A 17348-nucleotide genomic window follows, 5' to 3' on the forward strand; every position below is an offset into this window, starting at 1 on the left:
AAGCCTTTTCTATCCGAAGCTTCAAAGCTTTGAAATCTACCTCACTTTAAGGCATCAAAAATGCTTCGAGTAAATCGGTCAGCATTTTACTTTATCCCTTGTATTTACGAGTTGGACGCACTTCTTTCCTCTTTAATTGAAATAATTGATTTTAGTATTTACACCATATTCATATTACTTTTTCTTTTGTGATCTAATATGACTTATACCAGCATATCATCTATGTATATTATTTTTGAAATTGAAAATAACTCCTATAAATTTATTCGACTGATATTTATCCGAAAATGAGCAAAAAAAAATTAACGAGAACACAAAAAAACCTCTGATCTTGAACTAAGTGCATTGTTACCAGATTTTGGAGTCAGTGTATTAATTATAAAGACTTTCCTATATATTGAAAGAAAGCCAGTAAACAATGCCGAAAAGTTTTTGTTAAGCGTTCACGCAACTTAAGCCTTTATTCAAGCAGGGTCTTGCTGAGGTTCCGAAGCTAACTTTTGAAAATCGTTTACTATTATTATCAAATATTGCATACTTGCTTAGTTCAGCCTCAGGTCTCGCACTCACTTTCATTATTTGTTATTGTATGGTAATTTTATGGATGTTATCGACAACTTTCAGGCTTGAATATTTACAATATTAGCTCCTACAAAGATGAAAACATGGTTTGAGCTGTTTTCGATTCGCCATTTCGCTAATCGCTATCCTTGGGGACTGATTTCTTGTAAAAATGTACCTGTAAAAGCTGGCATTCTTCCCTTTTTCATACAAACATTTCAAAATATAGCGAATTTCTTCATTATTTTCATTCATTTTTGACCAGCTGTAACTTTTTTTCAACTTCCCCGACTTCAATTTAAATGAAGCTTTGAATCTCACTTTTCCAACACTATATGGTATGACACAATGCGATTGGTAGCACTGGAAATATACGAATGCAACGACATCTATAGACAAAATACGAAACGACTTTTTCAACTACCCAATATATAGATACTTATATGCACATATACAAATATTTAACGGATTTTTGAAGTCAAATGCATTTTGACGTTTGCCGAAGCATTTTCTGATATTATCTGCATTGAAATTTATATAGAAGCGCGTCGCTTATCGAATACCTTTCGCCAGTATCTGCATAAACACACACATCTATTACGTACTCCAAGCCACTGGCGCGTCACGTGTTATGTTATGTGTGACGTGTAGATCGCTATTGTCCATATGATACCGTTGTTGCTGTTTTTTATTGTTGAAATTATTTTTATTTTTCATTTATTATGCATATGTGCCATACAGGCTGCCATAAATTGCATACATACCGTTATGCGCGAATGCGCAACCGACTAAACGGCAACCAAGCAGTGAGCTGGAACAGTAATTAATATGCATAAATACAAATTTACACATAAAGATAATACTCAATACGTGTTCTTGTAGACTGTCGTAATCGCAAAAAATCGAAAAGCAAATAAAAAAGTGCATTCAAAAAGAAAACACACACAAAAGTGAAATAAAAAAATCAAAAGAAAAAGTGCAACAAGCAAACCGACGATCACTCGAGCCAACGCTTGGCGCACGAGCATGAAAATCAAACGCTACCCCGGCAAGGCGGTCGACGCCAGCCTTTCACTGGACGGCCACAATGCGATGGGTGTGTTGTACGAGGCCAACTGGCTGCAGGCGCACGAAAGCTTCAACGCGCGCAGTGATCCTCACACGTCGCAGCGCATGTCTCCCAGCAGTGACGAAACGAATGACGCCACCAACACCAGTCACAACAGCAACAATAGCAACAGCGCTGCATATACAACGGCGCGCCACCCACACACTGGTGGCAGCTACCTCGTCGACGGCATTTCCACGCTCTGCAAGTACCAGATGAGCCTGGAACAGATCAGCGCCTTAGAGCAGCAGAGTCGCGATGAGCGTATCGTGAAAGCGATCAAAGGTTTGAATGGCTATAAGCCGTCAACGTTACGCCGCAAGCCACAGCAGCTGCATGGCGAGTGGGACACACACGTGTTGAAAGGCGAAGCAGACAATGGCGAAACCGCCACGAAGGCGCAGCAGCAAAATCACTATGTTATCGATCCGACAATGGAGCGCCAACAACGTCCGCGTCAACAGATCTCTGCGCAACCGCCAGCGTTGCAGCTAAAACGCTCACAAACAATGCTGTATGCGCCCAGCAAATCGAAGCAGTCTACGCCGTCCTCCTCGCCTGCCTCGGCCGTGTCCAATTCCTCCACGTCTTCATCCTCCACGCTGGATATCAAAGATTTGCGTCGCATTTGGAAAATGGAACAGGGTTTGAAAAAATCCAAATCAAGCACAACGCTGGCGTCGCACAACGGAATGAGTGTAGCTGCAGCCGCTGCAACAACAGAACCACAACTGCCAAACGTCATATCGACACAACCGCAACGTCAACGCACGCCACTGCTGCCCGCACCCAGTAACTGTGATAGCAATTTGAATGGCGGCAGTGAAGCGCCAAAGCCCAAACCACGTGTAGCGACCATAAATCGCGCCAAGTCCATGCGTCTACCCGTTGCCGAAGACATGGCGCTCAAATCTGCGAAGCACACAATGACTGTGCGCCGACGCACGCCACCAAAACCACCACCGCGGCGCATAGCACCACCGCTTCCAATTGGCACAAATGCTTATAGCAATTCATCTCAAAAACACTCTCCCACACCCGTACTCGTCACTGTTGATGTACCCATAGACGATAATAACTTAAATATCGGCGAACTGCCGCTTGTGAGTAAACCCTCACGGCCACGCAGCACAGACAGTTTAACAGATGCCTTAGCTGGTATGACTTTGGGTGTCGGCCATCGGCAGCAGCAACGTGGTAGCGCTTCGTCTACGAATAGTGCTTCGCAGTGCTCCGACGATCAGTTCAGCATTCCACGTCCGCGTTTGCTCGTTCCGATACATACATATGCACGCAAACGGCGCACCGGTAATTTGCGCGACCCCAGCGTTAGTGGTGTACAGCCGGAGATCGAAGAGATCCCTAGAGATGGTAAGACTAATATTTAAAAATTGGGTGTTACAATGACTGGGTAGAGGGTTCGCATCTTTATAGGTTAATTTTTCTATTGCTAAAAGCAAAATTATAGATATTTTCAGTATAAAAGAATTGGGCAATCTATTTTTAGATATTAGTCGTATATAGTGTTTGAGTTCAGTTCAAAACGGAACAAAGTGACACTAAAACGACTTCGGCCACATTTTCGGCACATAGTAACTTCACTTTTCGTGGAACGGTCTATCCGAAAATGCAGGGTTGTTGGGTTTTTCTAGCGACAGAAAACATTCCTGAAGGAATTTCGAGGAATCAAACCTTATGCACCTTATCTGGGTGCCCTGTCACAAAGGTATAGCCGGCAACGAACTAATGAGCTCACGGGCTCCGCAGCATCCACTAACATGGAACGACCTCAACCCTTCACTGAGGTGGGTCCCCATACTTCTCCGCAAAGAAGATGAAGTAGGCAGAGAGAGGTATCGGCAACAACCACAAAGCATGCGGCATTGCAAGTTGCTAATGAGAGGTTAGAACCTCATCAGGTTTAAATATGCAATCAGCCTCTCTAGGGACAAACTCAGACTACTGGTCGCATTCTACACTTGCCACTGCAAGCTGAAGAAGCACTTAAGCAACATAGCCGGTTCTGCGACGGGGAGCCTGAAACACCAGAACACCTACTAATTGACATAACAGTCTGTAGGCGCAGGTTAAAAGCCTTTGGATACATGTTTCCAAATAGAAATCACATCGCCTCGCTAGCCCTCAGCATATATTGGACCTTTTCAATATGCTGTGGCTAGGTGAGCATTTGTGATTTAGGGATGGGACAATAGAACTAAGGTTGTTATGCATTCCTCGTCTATTAATCAATTTCAAGGAATGGTGCTGAGTTGATAGACCTTGGCCGTATAAAGATCCGGCTCCGCTTAGACCTTAGTTTACGGAACCAGTTTGTTTAGACTTCTCTGGAATTTTCTTTGTATAATCGCCAATGTCAATTTCCAACCCTGTCATTATCAAACCGCGACGTGATCTACTCCTTCTAAGACCCTTCCATGAAGCCTTTGCTACCAAGTAACTAATATAGAACACTGGTAGATTAATGCTTTCATTTTATTTCGTGCCGATTTCCTTTCTCTTTCAAACTGTACACACCCTTTCACATTCCTTTTCTTCTGACGATCAAAATTATTTTTATAGGTCACCGGTGAATATTCTAGCTATTCATAACCATTTCATTTGTTATTCATATAATCTAAGCCATCTGCACAATACAAATTGCCAATAAGAGTTAGCACATGCAAATCTTATTAAGAAGTAGGTTAACGAGTGACCCATAATGGCTATAAAGAAGATTTAAATAAGGTAAAAGTAGCAGAAAGCTTCTTCTGGTGTCACGCTCACACGCGTTCCAAGAAAGTGACAAATTTATACACTCTAAAATTATATTTGGTTTTTTATGGGTATTAGGGAGGTTCCTAAATGAATACAAGGAGTTTTTAAAGCAAACTTCGTCGTTTGATTCGACGGTAGATACAAGTATAAGAGTCACATACAATTTTGTAGTCCATCAGAGATGTATACCTTAAACAGAGTAGATTAAATTTGCCAGGAAGTTTGTAATAGATGGAGGGAAACGTAGAGACGCTTTAAAGTACATACTACATAAGTGATTAGCGTGGCGATCTGAGTCGATTTACAGGGTTTATCCGGAAAGTAATAGGGCTGAGTTGATTTAAAAAATAGTTATTGAACCAATCATTACAATTCTTTAAAAAATATCAAAATAGGCTCCTACTACGTCGATGCAGCGCTGCCAGCGCGATTTCCAAGCATTGAAGGCGTCACGGAAGGCATTCTCCAGAATAGCCTTGAGAGCCGAGGGGCATGCTGCTTAGATCCCCACTGACGTCTTAAAATACTTGCCTTTCATCGGCCTTTTCAGACAAGCAAACAAACAAAAGTCCCACATCTGTAGAGCGCATGTGTTGAGATGCCGGCCTTGGTTAGGTAGCACAAGAAAGGCGGTGTAAGCCGGGGCGTTGTCGTGGTGCTACTTCCAATCGGCTGCGATGTCTTGTCGTACCCGATTGACCTTTCGTTTGAGTCTCTTGAGGACTTTCACGTAAAACTTGTTTGTCCTTACTCTCCAGGTGCTCGGAGACAGCGCTTGTGTTGCCCTAATGTTCATATGTAATGTCTCTGAGGGTGGCATTGCCCGTTGAGAGAGTGATAGTTATAAAATCGTCAATTTCATATATTTAATGATCACCCTAATATATGTACTTTTTAAATTTGTCATCTAATACTTAATCTTTTTCTTCGTTACATTTTATTTTTAGAAATTCTTAATTCCATTATTCACAAAACTTTCTTTTGAAACGCATATCACTTTAAGCATTTCCATAAATCTTAATTTAACTGGGTAATTTATCAACCCCCCACCGCGCTAACGCCGCACCCACCATCAAATCACAGCAAAGTGAAAAAAACACTAACAAAATGATGTCATTTCCATTTCGATACTAACAACAAACCCTGAACCACAATCCAGCGCTGACCGGCCAGACGAGAAACCGCTCTAACCGGCAGCAAAAACAAGAAAGTAAAACACCAGCAACAACACCACAACACAAATTATACAATGAGAACGCAAAAAATGGGCATTAAAATTTTAAAATTTCATTTGTCTCCATGCGAATCAAGCGAATCAAAGCTTCTAGCACAAATTGCCTTCAACTTCTTAAGCCCGGCTTGGCGCTGCACCTAAGACTAAAACAGCAGCAGCCGCGCAGCAACAAAGACACAAAGCCAAATACAAAGGCTAAACACAAGACTGGTAGATTTGAAACGGACCGGTTCGCCAGCTAACGGCTTTAGCAGTGAGACTACTTTGCATTTTTTGAAAGTGAAACCGGAATCGGGGTTTTCTTACCACTTTGGGCGACTCGCATGCAGTTGTTATGCTTTTTATTACCTTTTGGTTTTTGTTGTTTGTAGTCGATTACTCGTATTTTCATTTGAGATTATACTTGTTTCGTTTCATGTTCATTTGGCGACCAAACAAATCGAACTTTAATACAATTTCAAAGTTGTGCCATTCGGATACGAGTTTAAACTCCCAGGACACACTCATACACACACGCACACACAAATATATGCAAAGTAATATATAAGAGTGTTCATATGATTACCATGCAACACATAGGGGCCAACTGCCCGCACCCAGCGGCTCCATGACAATTGACAAATCGCCGCTGGCGAGTCAGAGTCAGAGTCCAACTGCAGTCGGCTAGTTTCTTGCTAGGTTGGGCTCGTAATTGACATTTGGACCGGTTGCTTTTTGCTTTGCAGTTTTTTGTTTTCTTTTCTTTTTGTGTGGTAAGTTGACTCAACTTTTTGGCGGCATGCACTGTTGCAAATCTCCTGCCTTTATGTATCTGTGTTTGTGGTTGTAAATGTCGCTTTGCAGCCCAAAGCTGAATTGTTAGCCCGTTTTAATTTCAGTTTCATTTTGCAATATTTCCTTCGTTGACTCGTTGTTGGGATTACTTCATTGCTTGCCAGCATTAAGTCATATTACTCAATTCGAATTGAACTGCAATTGTATGGTACTTGGTGCATAAATATGTATAGGTGCTTAGGTGGACTTAGTGAACCAAGACGACAGGATTTTTTATTGTGTACTTAACAGAAATACATTTTCATAGATTTTTTTTTTGTTATTTTACATGAAACTATTTTCTTCTGCTAAAAAAATTATATAAAAGCATATATAGGAATTCGGATCGACGCGATCGCTTATCCCAACGTCACTTCATTTAGTAATGATAGCCTACAAGTTATTCTGAAAAAAAATTGGATCCCCTCGATCGTCTATCTAACCTCACATTATTTAGTAATGTGAGTCTCCATGTTAATCTGAAAAAAAGGATAAGTCGGGAATGTATTTGCTGAAGATTTTACTCACGTTGTGCCCTCGCTGTTTGTTGTTGATCGCAGCATATGCTCGCGTTCGTTCGGCATGATCGAGTATAATTGTACGAATGTGTGTGCCTAGTTTATGGGTAATTGCATTCAACTAGGCTGCAGTCTTGTTTCCCATTTAATATATTGTTTTAACTCGCACCCTTGGCCATTCACATCGGAATGGGACCTAGTTCGATTTCCATTGGCGTATTGCGTTCTAGCACTGAATCAATGGACCTCGAGTGCGCCGAACACGTGCTGGTCGAAGAGCAGCTCCTGTGCGTTTGCTATACTACGACTTTTGATCCAGATTTGAACGTATTAGATCTACTGAACCACTTGCCTTGAGCAAAGTTCATCCTGCCGCATCGTAGAAGTTCTTCTCTTACTTTCGGCAAACCAGAAGACATAGCCGAAAATATCATCAGTCGTTCAATTTCAAAATTTGATTTTTGGTGCCAATTGGATAATCCAAGTGTAGCGAGGTACTTCTCCATCAGATCTTTCCAACGGAGTGGAGGTCTTCCTCTACTTCTCCCGGCGAGTACTGCGTCGAATACTCTCAAAACCGGAGTGTTTTCATCCATTCGGACGACATCTTATTATATTATCACCGTTCCATGCATTCTATTATTACTTGACAAATATATGTGTCTAAGAAGGCCGTCTATGTGCAACCCTAGTAATAATGAGGTTACTTTATGATTTTCACTTTTCAAAGCTTTAAATATACGAAATTTTGTTTTAGAAAATGTTTTAGAGAATTTTTCGTTGTACGAGAACCCACAATGTAAAAATTTTGTCATAAACGATTAAAAAGTAATGGTATTTTTAAAGAACAAATATTATTTTACATGTTAATTAAGTATTTGGAAAAGCTTGCATGCTCGCCAAAACCTTTCGAAAATAAATTACAAATTTCCTCCTAAAGCGATATTTTATCCCTGTATATAACTTAGATTCACTTTAACCCATGAACTCAATATGTTGCTTTTTGGCTCACCCTAATGCAATGAGCTACATATTTACATACCTTATTTACCGTTACATTCACGTAAATGCCGAAATCGTGCCACACCTTTGCTTTAAAAATGCATTAATGCAAAATTTTTACTGTTATTTTTTATATTCCAGTTCTCGCCTTTGCAGTATGTTTTTATTTATACTTTATTTTGTGCTTAATTTAACTTTTTATTGACTCGTTTTTATTTTTGTTGTTTATTTCATTGCAGAGGGTCGTGTTGAGGTCTCACGTGAGGGTAAATACCTTTCGACACTCTCCGGCGCCAAAGTGTTGGGTGAATTGGCCATATTATATAACTGCCAGCGTACAGCGACCATAACCGCTATAACGGAATGTAAATTATGGGCCATCGAACGGCAATGCTTCCAAACGATAATGATGCGTACTGGCCTCATACGGCAGGCGCAATATACCGATTTTCTCAAGAGGTAAGTGACAAACACACACTTGTTAATTATATTTTCCAATTAAATGTACTTTTTATTGCATTTTTTTGCCATTTAAAAATGGCTCTCTAACATATGTTTGCTTTGCGGAAGCCAGTACGCATGAAAAATGGTTCCTTAATTGTTAACCAAAACTAGCACCAGTGTTGAGCAGAAATGGGTATTTTTGAGGCAATTTGATGGAGAATTCATCTCAGATTTGTCTGATGTAGTGTTTTGGATATTATTTTCGAAGTCGGCGAATAACAGATCCTGGAAAAGAGAATTATAAATTTAAGGGGAGTGACTTCAAGCATCTTTTAGAGGTTTTGACTCGCAGGTCCGTTGGATAAATTGTAGCTGGCTCTACTATATAGATAGATATATTAAAATTTGAGGAATACATTGAGGTCCATGATCTATTGCATTCTTTTCTGTTATGGCAACATTTCGTTTAAACCAGACAAATCAGAGAGGCTTAGTAAAGCTCTAGCGTTAGTGATTATAATATTGTATGTTTTCTCTCTTATTACATGATGGCCTTACACCTTCTTCTTGCGATTGTGGGGCAATCTAGGAATATGTGATCTGTTGTCACTGCTCTTTGATCGCAAAGCGACACTGATCTGTGGAACAGTAATAAAATATATGCAAACAACACTTTGTGTATAGACACAGGGAACAATCTGTGAGCTTCTCGTAAGCTTTTGAATATAAGAAAATCAACCCTATTAATTAATTTCTTATGACCTCATGTGCTTCCAATGTCTTCGCCAAATCAAAATTCACAATTCACAATTTTCTTGTAGCTGTTTATATATAGTATATACATATATATTCATATGTTTGTATATCTGCTCAAATCTACACAAGTTAAGCAATAATCCAAGCGTTCACTTTCAATTTTAATCTAAGCAAAGAGTTACAACATCGTCACCACAACTCAGGTACCCTTTAACATACACACGCACATACATATTTACATTTACATTCACACATCATTCTTTTGAAAAGCTTTATTTTTACCTTGAGCACTCACGTGGAACGTCTTTTGTTTGAAAATCTTCTACCGAGCGGAGTGAATGGTCAAGTGATTGACCTCACACGCATGCGCACAATGCTCAAGCCAACAGCATGGTGCATTCAATATATATATTTCATACTTATGCTGCATACAAACTTACATTTGCAATGAAATATGAGAATATCTATTACAAGCAGCGACATATTTAGCTTTTTCACCACTGATCCGCTGTCGCTGCAGCTTCTGCTACGGCCTCTGGTCATTGGCCATTTTGAATATTTATGCAAGCGGTTTGGGCTCTCTGTAATTAATACCTTCAGCATTTGCAAAATCTTCGAATAAAAAACGTGTATACTTTTTTTGAATACAGAGTCACTCTCTAAATTTATCGGGTGTCATGTTTTGAATACATTAATAATATTGTACAATATATACTCGTAAAAAATTGTGATCAGGTATCATACCCTCAAACCATTGAGTGCTAATCACCCTTTCACAGATACTTATAAAGTATGTTAGCTTGCTTGTAGACTCGCTTCTGTGCTCTTGTAAAGATCAAATTAAATTATTAATGGCGCTTCTTGTTGTAAAAGGGATAGGTCAGCCCAGGGAACGCGCAACTCGCTTAACTGTTTCGAGCTTTTGGTTAAAATTTGTTTATGGACATTTATGACAGTAATCTAATTCAAAGTTTCAGAAATTTCAAGTATAAATGGGAAATGTTTATTATCATTCAAAAGAAGAATCTTTGGCATTTATTTTTTGAAGATTATCTCTTTCAAATGTTGGCCGCGGCTGCATCTTAGATGGTCCATTCGATGGGACCAATTTTCGATGAATCGTTCGAATATTTCTGGTAACTGGCGAATGGCACGCGTAATGTTTTGCTCCAAGGCCTGTATCGAAGCGGGATTTTCCGCTTAGACTTTAGAGTTTACATATCCCCACAGGAAAAAGTCTAACGGTGTAATATCCACGATGTTGGTGGCCAATCGACTGGCCCAAAACGGGGAATTATCTGCTCTCTAAACTGTTCTCTCAATAAATCCATAGATTGATGCGATCTGTGGGAAGATTCTAAAATCGCTATTAAAGAACAATAAATTAATATATTCCCAAAATTTTGGAAAGGAATTAAAGTCGAAGAAATTTTTTTTTTTTTTTTTAATATTATTAGTTACATCTACTTAAAACAAGGCCCCATCGGGATCGGGAAAATCTCCTTCTTCGTGTTTCTCAACTACCCCAAACGTACTCAATTTTGACATTGACTTTATGTACACCCACATAAGTAGCATATACCATATATACAAACATATATGTATATATGTTTCTGTAGAAAAAGTGAAAATGCCTGCAGCTGCTTGACTACAGGCACAACATTGCGCCACAGCAAGCCGATGCGTGTGGCATGTTGCATTAACGCTAAAAATTGATCACTAATTTGTTTGTTTTTATGGTAACTGTTAATAAAAGTTAATGTTTCTCTATTGCTATCCATCAAAGGTAGGCAAGCAGGCAGGCAGACATGCGGTCAGTCCAAAACAAAGCAAATAGCAAAGCATGACAAACACTTCCCTCCTCGCACATTTATGGTTGCAACACGCATTGCAAGTGCAACATAACCAGCAAAATGTGCATATTCATGGCTATATATTATATATATGGATGTGTATGTGTGTGTGTGTAGGAGTTGGCATGCTGGCATCCATCATATGTGGCATTCAGCCTGCTTTCCGACACGACACTGACATTGATGTGAGTGTTGGCTGTCCAATGTGTCTAAGGATAGCGTCAATGTCTGCCAAGCTGCCATTCGTAGCAATAAGACCATTCGATCGGTGATCGATGCCAATCGTCAAATGTCTTTTTTTATTTCATTTCTACACTTTTAGCGAATTTTCATAAGTTGTAGCAACTTTCTCTAATGCAACACGCTGTTGCATGGCAATAACGCTTACATGCTAAGCAAGCTGCCACGCGGCTCACTATTAGCGGCGGTGGGCTAAGTAGCAAATGTCTACTCATTTGTGCATTATACAAGTATGTGCAGATACCCTTCAGCGTTGCTTAAGTGCCGAAAGGCAATTTTTATGCTAGAAGCTAAGCTCAATGGCCACAATAGTAAAGCGTGTTCGGAGTCTTGAAGACTCTATTCGATCCATGTTCGTTGAACTCAAAAGACTCATTAAAGGATAGATTTTTCAATAAATATTAAGAAATTTTACTTCGGAAATGCTTCTAGATTTTAAAAGTGAATTACTCATCTTGATCCAACTTTTCCTTGTTTTGTGTATTGAGTTTTCCCGACAAAAATCAACTCATTGCGTTTTTTATGGGAAGTCTTTTAACATTTGTGTGTGAAGAACTTTTCCTTTACCTATTTTTAATTTCAATTTTTTTCGGATAATTTCAATATATGACCTTTACCTAATTTTTTCTTGGTCTCATTTGACCCACCTTCCTTTAAATCTAAATATTATTTTTATTTATTAAATCAGTTTAACAGAAACTGACGTAAAATTCTTTTTAAAATTAATCCAAAGAATTGTGGACTTCTTCTCGTTGGCAGTCATGTTTGTTTATAGTCTTTTGTCAAATTTTGTCAGCTCGTGTATGTTACCACAATCACAAAGGGGTAATTATGGACTTTGAAGTTTGACGTGCCGAAGCTGAGTGACCCGAACTGGATGTAGTGGTACGCAGATGAACAAAAATTATGGCTTGAGTCAAATTTCCGACCTGCCAGAACACTGGACTTGCTTACCACGACAGCATGCCTTGGTCGATCGTCTATGGCACATCACACCTTTCATAGTGAGACAGGATATGTTTAAGGAGATACCATCTCCTCTTAAATCAAGTTTCTGCTAGGATGTTTTTTCACCCTTGCAGCCACCTGACGACCTCAATTTACTCATGAACCACGTCTAGGAATATAAAGAGGTCTTTCCTTAACTACGTCGACGACGTCGAACAGTACGCCGACCGGACTTCGGACGCAACTAACTTCCGACAGGTACTGACCGCCATTCACAGTGGAGCTATCAACACCTTCACCAACTCCCTTCCAGTGAATGGCGTTCTTGGAGCCAAATCACCACCCATCGCAGACGAAGAGCTCGAGTTACCGCGAGAAACGCGAGTGACCTTAGCGCAGCTTCGTTCTGGATATTGTAGCAGGTTAAACTCCTACTTATTCAGAATAGACCCCGACATATCCAATATATGCCCTGCATGCAATGAGTCTCCGCATTAAACTGGCCACCTCTTTGCATGCCCTGCCAACGTCGACGACAACCTGGATAACCCTTACCATCCTAACGGAGATTGATAACCGTTATAACAACAACAACAAACGGATTGACACTGCACCGGATTGGACGAGAAACATATAAAAACTTATATTTTTTCACTATTCTACTAATTGAGTAATATTGTTGAGACCCTAAGCCAAAAGTAATCGATTTTGGAAGATTCTAGTCTGTTCCTAACCTCTTTAGTAAAATAAAGGGCTCTCTTTTCTATTGTTCTTTTATAAAAAAACGTATATATAGCTACTTATTTAAGATTTAAGATTTTTTCCTAAAATTTTTACTAAATCTTTAAAGTGTCTCTATCAGTTTGATGACGTAAGCTTCTTTCAAATCAGAATATATTCAAAATTCAAATTCCCTTAGAAAATAAGATCCTCGATAAAAAAATACATCTCTTATGTATATATTATGGTTTTTATTTCAACGCTTGCTAAGCAAACACTTGTCCAATAACCTCGTTCAAAATGCATGTAAATGGATCTGCATGTGTGGAACTAAGCGGCGCATGCTTGTAATGTACACAGCAGCGTCCCGGTTAATGACCGTGAAAAAATTTCAAATTTCTTTTCATTTTTATTGGCAATAAAAATTACAACAACACAAAAAAAATTAAAAACACACCAAAAAGCGTTAAATAACGTTGCAAATTGGCGCAGCGTTAAAACGACAAGTTTTACACGCTTGCCAGTCACGGGCAGCCGGTAGCCGTTGTTGCTGTGCAACCCTGCATGCGCAGAAAATGACAGCCGAGCGCGCTTCCCCTATAGACAAGTTCATCAATTAGCTTATATAGTGTTGTTGTGGCTTAGAGCAGTGCCTTAGCTGGATTTGAATGCCTAGATCGCTTTAACGCCAAGCAGCATTTTGCGCTTACCTTTGACTCTTGACACCTGGTGCAATCGTTCGGAAAGCTATTAAGCCAAAATGCAACAAAAAACTATATTCCTTATTTTATTGCAAGCAATTAAGTTGTAAGATTTCGTATCAATATTTTTAGGGGCACTTTATATTAATATGGAAACCGTTACGAAAGAAGTAATTGTTTGTAAATTTGAATTTACCTATTTACTAATTATATTGTCGTGTAGTGCCAGCTCCATTGCTGCATTAAATTAGCGAAAACTTAATTAGCAACTGTTGAGAAAATTGAGCAATTAGTTACACTGCTACTACTTTTGTTTTTTTTTTTTCTTTAATATATATTCAATTTTACTTAATTGTTGCCTGACTTTACGAGTATAATAATAATGACCAATTTTTCATATTATATATTATTATAACTTCTTGCATGTAATAAGCATGGATCATGAAAAGTCGTTGGCCTAACTTTGTTCCGACATCCAATCGATCTTCTTCTTTATTGGCGTAGACACCGCTTACGCGGTTATAGCCGAGTTTTCAACAGCGCGCCAGTCGTTCTTCCTTTCCGCTGTTTGGCGCCAATTAGGAGATTCCAAGTGTAGCCAAGTCCTTCTCCACCTGGTCTTTTCAACAGAGTGGAGGTCTTCCTCTGTTTCCGCCGGCGGGTACTGTGTCGAATCCATTCGGGCGACATGACCTAGGCAGCATAGCCGCTGTCCTTAATTTTCTGAACGATATAAGTATTTGCCGTTGTCTATGCCCACAGGACCATAAATCTTCCGCAGAATCTTTCCAATCCATCTATGTTGACTCTATTTGTAGCAATCTTTTGATCAAAGTTAAGGCCAGAGGCCCTGAAAACTGCTACAGCGGAAGATATCATGGCAAAAGTCCACGATATCAAGAAATCATGCATTTACAGAAAGTTTATTGAATATGAGCGATCTAGCTGACACTATAGGCATATCAAAAGATTATCTGAGTGATGTTCTGCATGAAGTATTGGATATGAGAAATTTGCCGGCGAGATGAGTGGGGCGTTTGCTAACTCTGGACAACAAGCGCAACCGTGATACCACTTCAGAGTGGTGTTTGACGTTGTTAAGCGCGATCTGCATCTCTTCGCAATCGTTTTTGAAACATGGATCCATTGGTACACACCAGAAACTAAAAAATATTTAATACTTTAGTCGGATTTCTGAAGACTTCGGACTGCTCCGAAGAGTGCAGGGATTATCCTTTATACCGAAAAGACGATTGCCACATTGACTACCTGAAGAGGGGACCTAATCGGATCTACGACGCCGACTTTTGATCGGATTCGACGTCGAATTGCGCGAAATATGACATCATCGACCTCGACTACCCACCGTCCGACACCTCCGATATTGCTACGGCCAATTGCTCGAATGAGGTCGCGAATGGGTCTCTCATCCATCGGTTTTCAAGACTTTTCTTTGTGTGACTTTTTTTTTGTTTCCAAGTTTGAATCAATCGCCAGCAGAAATGTTATTTGCAGTAAAAGGTTATCACGGAACGGAACGGAGGCACGTATTTTTTAGACGGATTGAAGAAGTTGGAACAGCACAGGATCCAACTGACCCAGTTAATTTTTTTAGTTTTTCTATTATTGGCTTATTAGGGCTAACGGCCCTGCCTCGCGTGTTAAAACCTTTTCGAATTATATTTGAAGTACATATATCTTAATATACTCGTACATATGTACATACTTATAGTAAAGATATATTATGTTAAAAGATTTTGTATCATTATATTTTCCGTGTTCTATTTATAGTGTTCCAATCTTCAAAAATCTGCCCGAAGATACACTCATCAAAATCTCAGATGTGCTCGAAGAGACCCACTACCAGATGGGTGATTACATTGTACGTCAAGGCGCACGTGGTGATACCTTCTTCATCATATCGAAGGGACAAGTGCGCGTGACAATCAAACAGCCGGATACGCAGGAAGAGAAATTCATACGCACACTCGTCAAAGGTGATTTCTTCGGCGAGAAAGCATTGCAAGGGTGAGTGCCACAAATAAATCCACTAACTAACAAAAGAAATAATAATTTATACTTGCCATTTCTACACTTTTGCAGCGATGACTTGCGCACAGCGAATATTATATGTGATTCCGCCGATGGCGTTACTTGCCTGGTGATCGATCGCGAGACGTTCAACCAACTCATATCGAATTTAGATGAAATTAAGCATCGCTACGATGACGAATGCATAGGAGAGCGTAAAAAGTAAGTCAACGAAGCGAAAACACGCTAATGTTCTGCACGCAACCGCGGCTTAACACCATTCTTCACAACATTTTCATGCTAAATGCATTAATTTGCTTTCTTTTCTTTGTTCTGCGCAGAATCAATGAGGAATTCGACAACGTGCAACTGACCGACTTGCGCATAATCGCCACGCTCGGTGTTGGCGGTTTCGGTCGTGTTGAGCTGGTGCAAATTAACGGCGACAATAGCCGTTCGTTTGCGCTGAAACAGATGAAGAAGTCACAAATTGTCGAAACGCGCCAACAACAGCATATTATGTCCGAAAAGGAGATTATGGGCGAGGCCAATTGTCAATTTATTGTGAAGCTCTTTAAAACATTTAAGGATCGCAAATATTTGTACATGCTAATGGAAAGCTGTTTGGGCGGCGAATTGTGGACGATCTTGCGCGATCGTTGTAAATTCGATGATGCCACTACACGCTTCTACACCGCCTGTGTGGTGGAGGCGTTCCAATACCTGCACTCGCGCAATATAATATACCGCGATTTGAAACCGGAAAATCTGTTGCTCGACGAGAAGGGCTATGTGAAGCTGGTGGATTTCGGTTTTGCCAAGAAACTACAATCCGGTCGCAAGACGTGGACCTTCTGCGGCACACCGGAGTACGTAGCGCCTGAGGTGATATTGAATCGGGGACACGACATTAGCGCCGACTACTGGTCACTTGGTGTGCTGATGTTCGAGCTGTTGACGGGTAATTATACAATTGGAAAAAGCATAATTATATTATATTAAATGTAATCTCTGATTTCCTCGCAGGCACGCCACCATTCACTGGCTCGGATCCCATGCGTACCTACAATATTATATTGAAGGGTATTGATGCCATCGAATTTCCGCGCGATATTACACGCAATGCCAGCAATCTAATCAAGAAACTGTGTCGTGATAATCCTGCTGAACGTTTAGGCTATCAACGCGGTGGTATTAGTGAAATACAAAAGCATCGGTAAGTGGCTTACAATTATTTATCATGTTACCATGTGGCTGTCATATCATTTTCAAGCAAATTATATACATACATATATACAGAATAGTCAATATTTTTTTTTTAAATTACTATATTTAACCACTTAAACCACACTTCGAAATTTTTGACAGCCAGACAACTTATTTTTCTTCTGAAAATTATATGTATACATACATACATACATATATGATTCTTCGCCATTAATCCTTTGAGCACAAAAAAAAATATTTTAATAAGCTTTTTTGTGTCACAACTGCTTATTTATTCTTTACACCGCCAGTTTTGTCAGACTGAGCTTAGAAAAAGCTTTTGACAGAAATTGATTTCAAGCATGTATTGAAGTTAAAAATTAAAATTAATTAGAGATTTGAAGCTAATCTTCTCAAAATCTCCCTGTGCTGCTCTGA

The 17348-nt window shown here is 39.7% G+C and overlaps 1 protein-coding gene across 6 annotated transcripts in view; it reads left to right on the forward strand.

Moving 5' to 3' along the window:
- The window catches only part of LOC126754154 (cGMP-dependent protein kinase, isozyme 2 forms cD4/T1/T3A/T3B), a 137207-nt gene that overhangs the window by 117533 nt on the left and 2326 nt on the right, over window positions 1-17348 (forward strand). For 5 of the 6 annotated variants that reach the window (XM_050466099.1, XM_050466100.1, XM_050466101.1 and 2 more), the window contains 5 exons: window positions 8251-8470; window positions 15465-15701; window positions 15777-15926; window positions 16046-16665; window positions 16731-16920. In XM_050466099.1, the coding sequence (XP_050322056.1) occupies window positions 8251-8470; window positions 15465-15701; window positions 15777-15926; window positions 16046-16665; window positions 16731-16920 (1417 nt within the window). Of the gene's footprint in view, window positions 1-1302; window positions 3041-8250; window positions 8471-15464; window positions 15702-15776; window positions 15927-16045; window positions 16666-16730; window positions 16921-17348 lie in introns of those variants that run through there. The other variant, XM_050466103.1, reaches the window with a different exon arrangement.

This window comes from Bactrocera neohumeralis, chromosome 3, assembly GCF_024586455.1.
Source record: "Bactrocera neohumeralis isolate Rockhampton chromosome 3, APGP_CSIRO_Bneo_wtdbg2-racon-allhic-juicebox.fasta_v2, whole genome shotgun sequence".
Lineage (NCBI taxonomy): Eukaryota > Metazoa > Arthropoda > Insecta > Diptera > Tephritidae > Bactrocera > Bactrocera neohumeralis.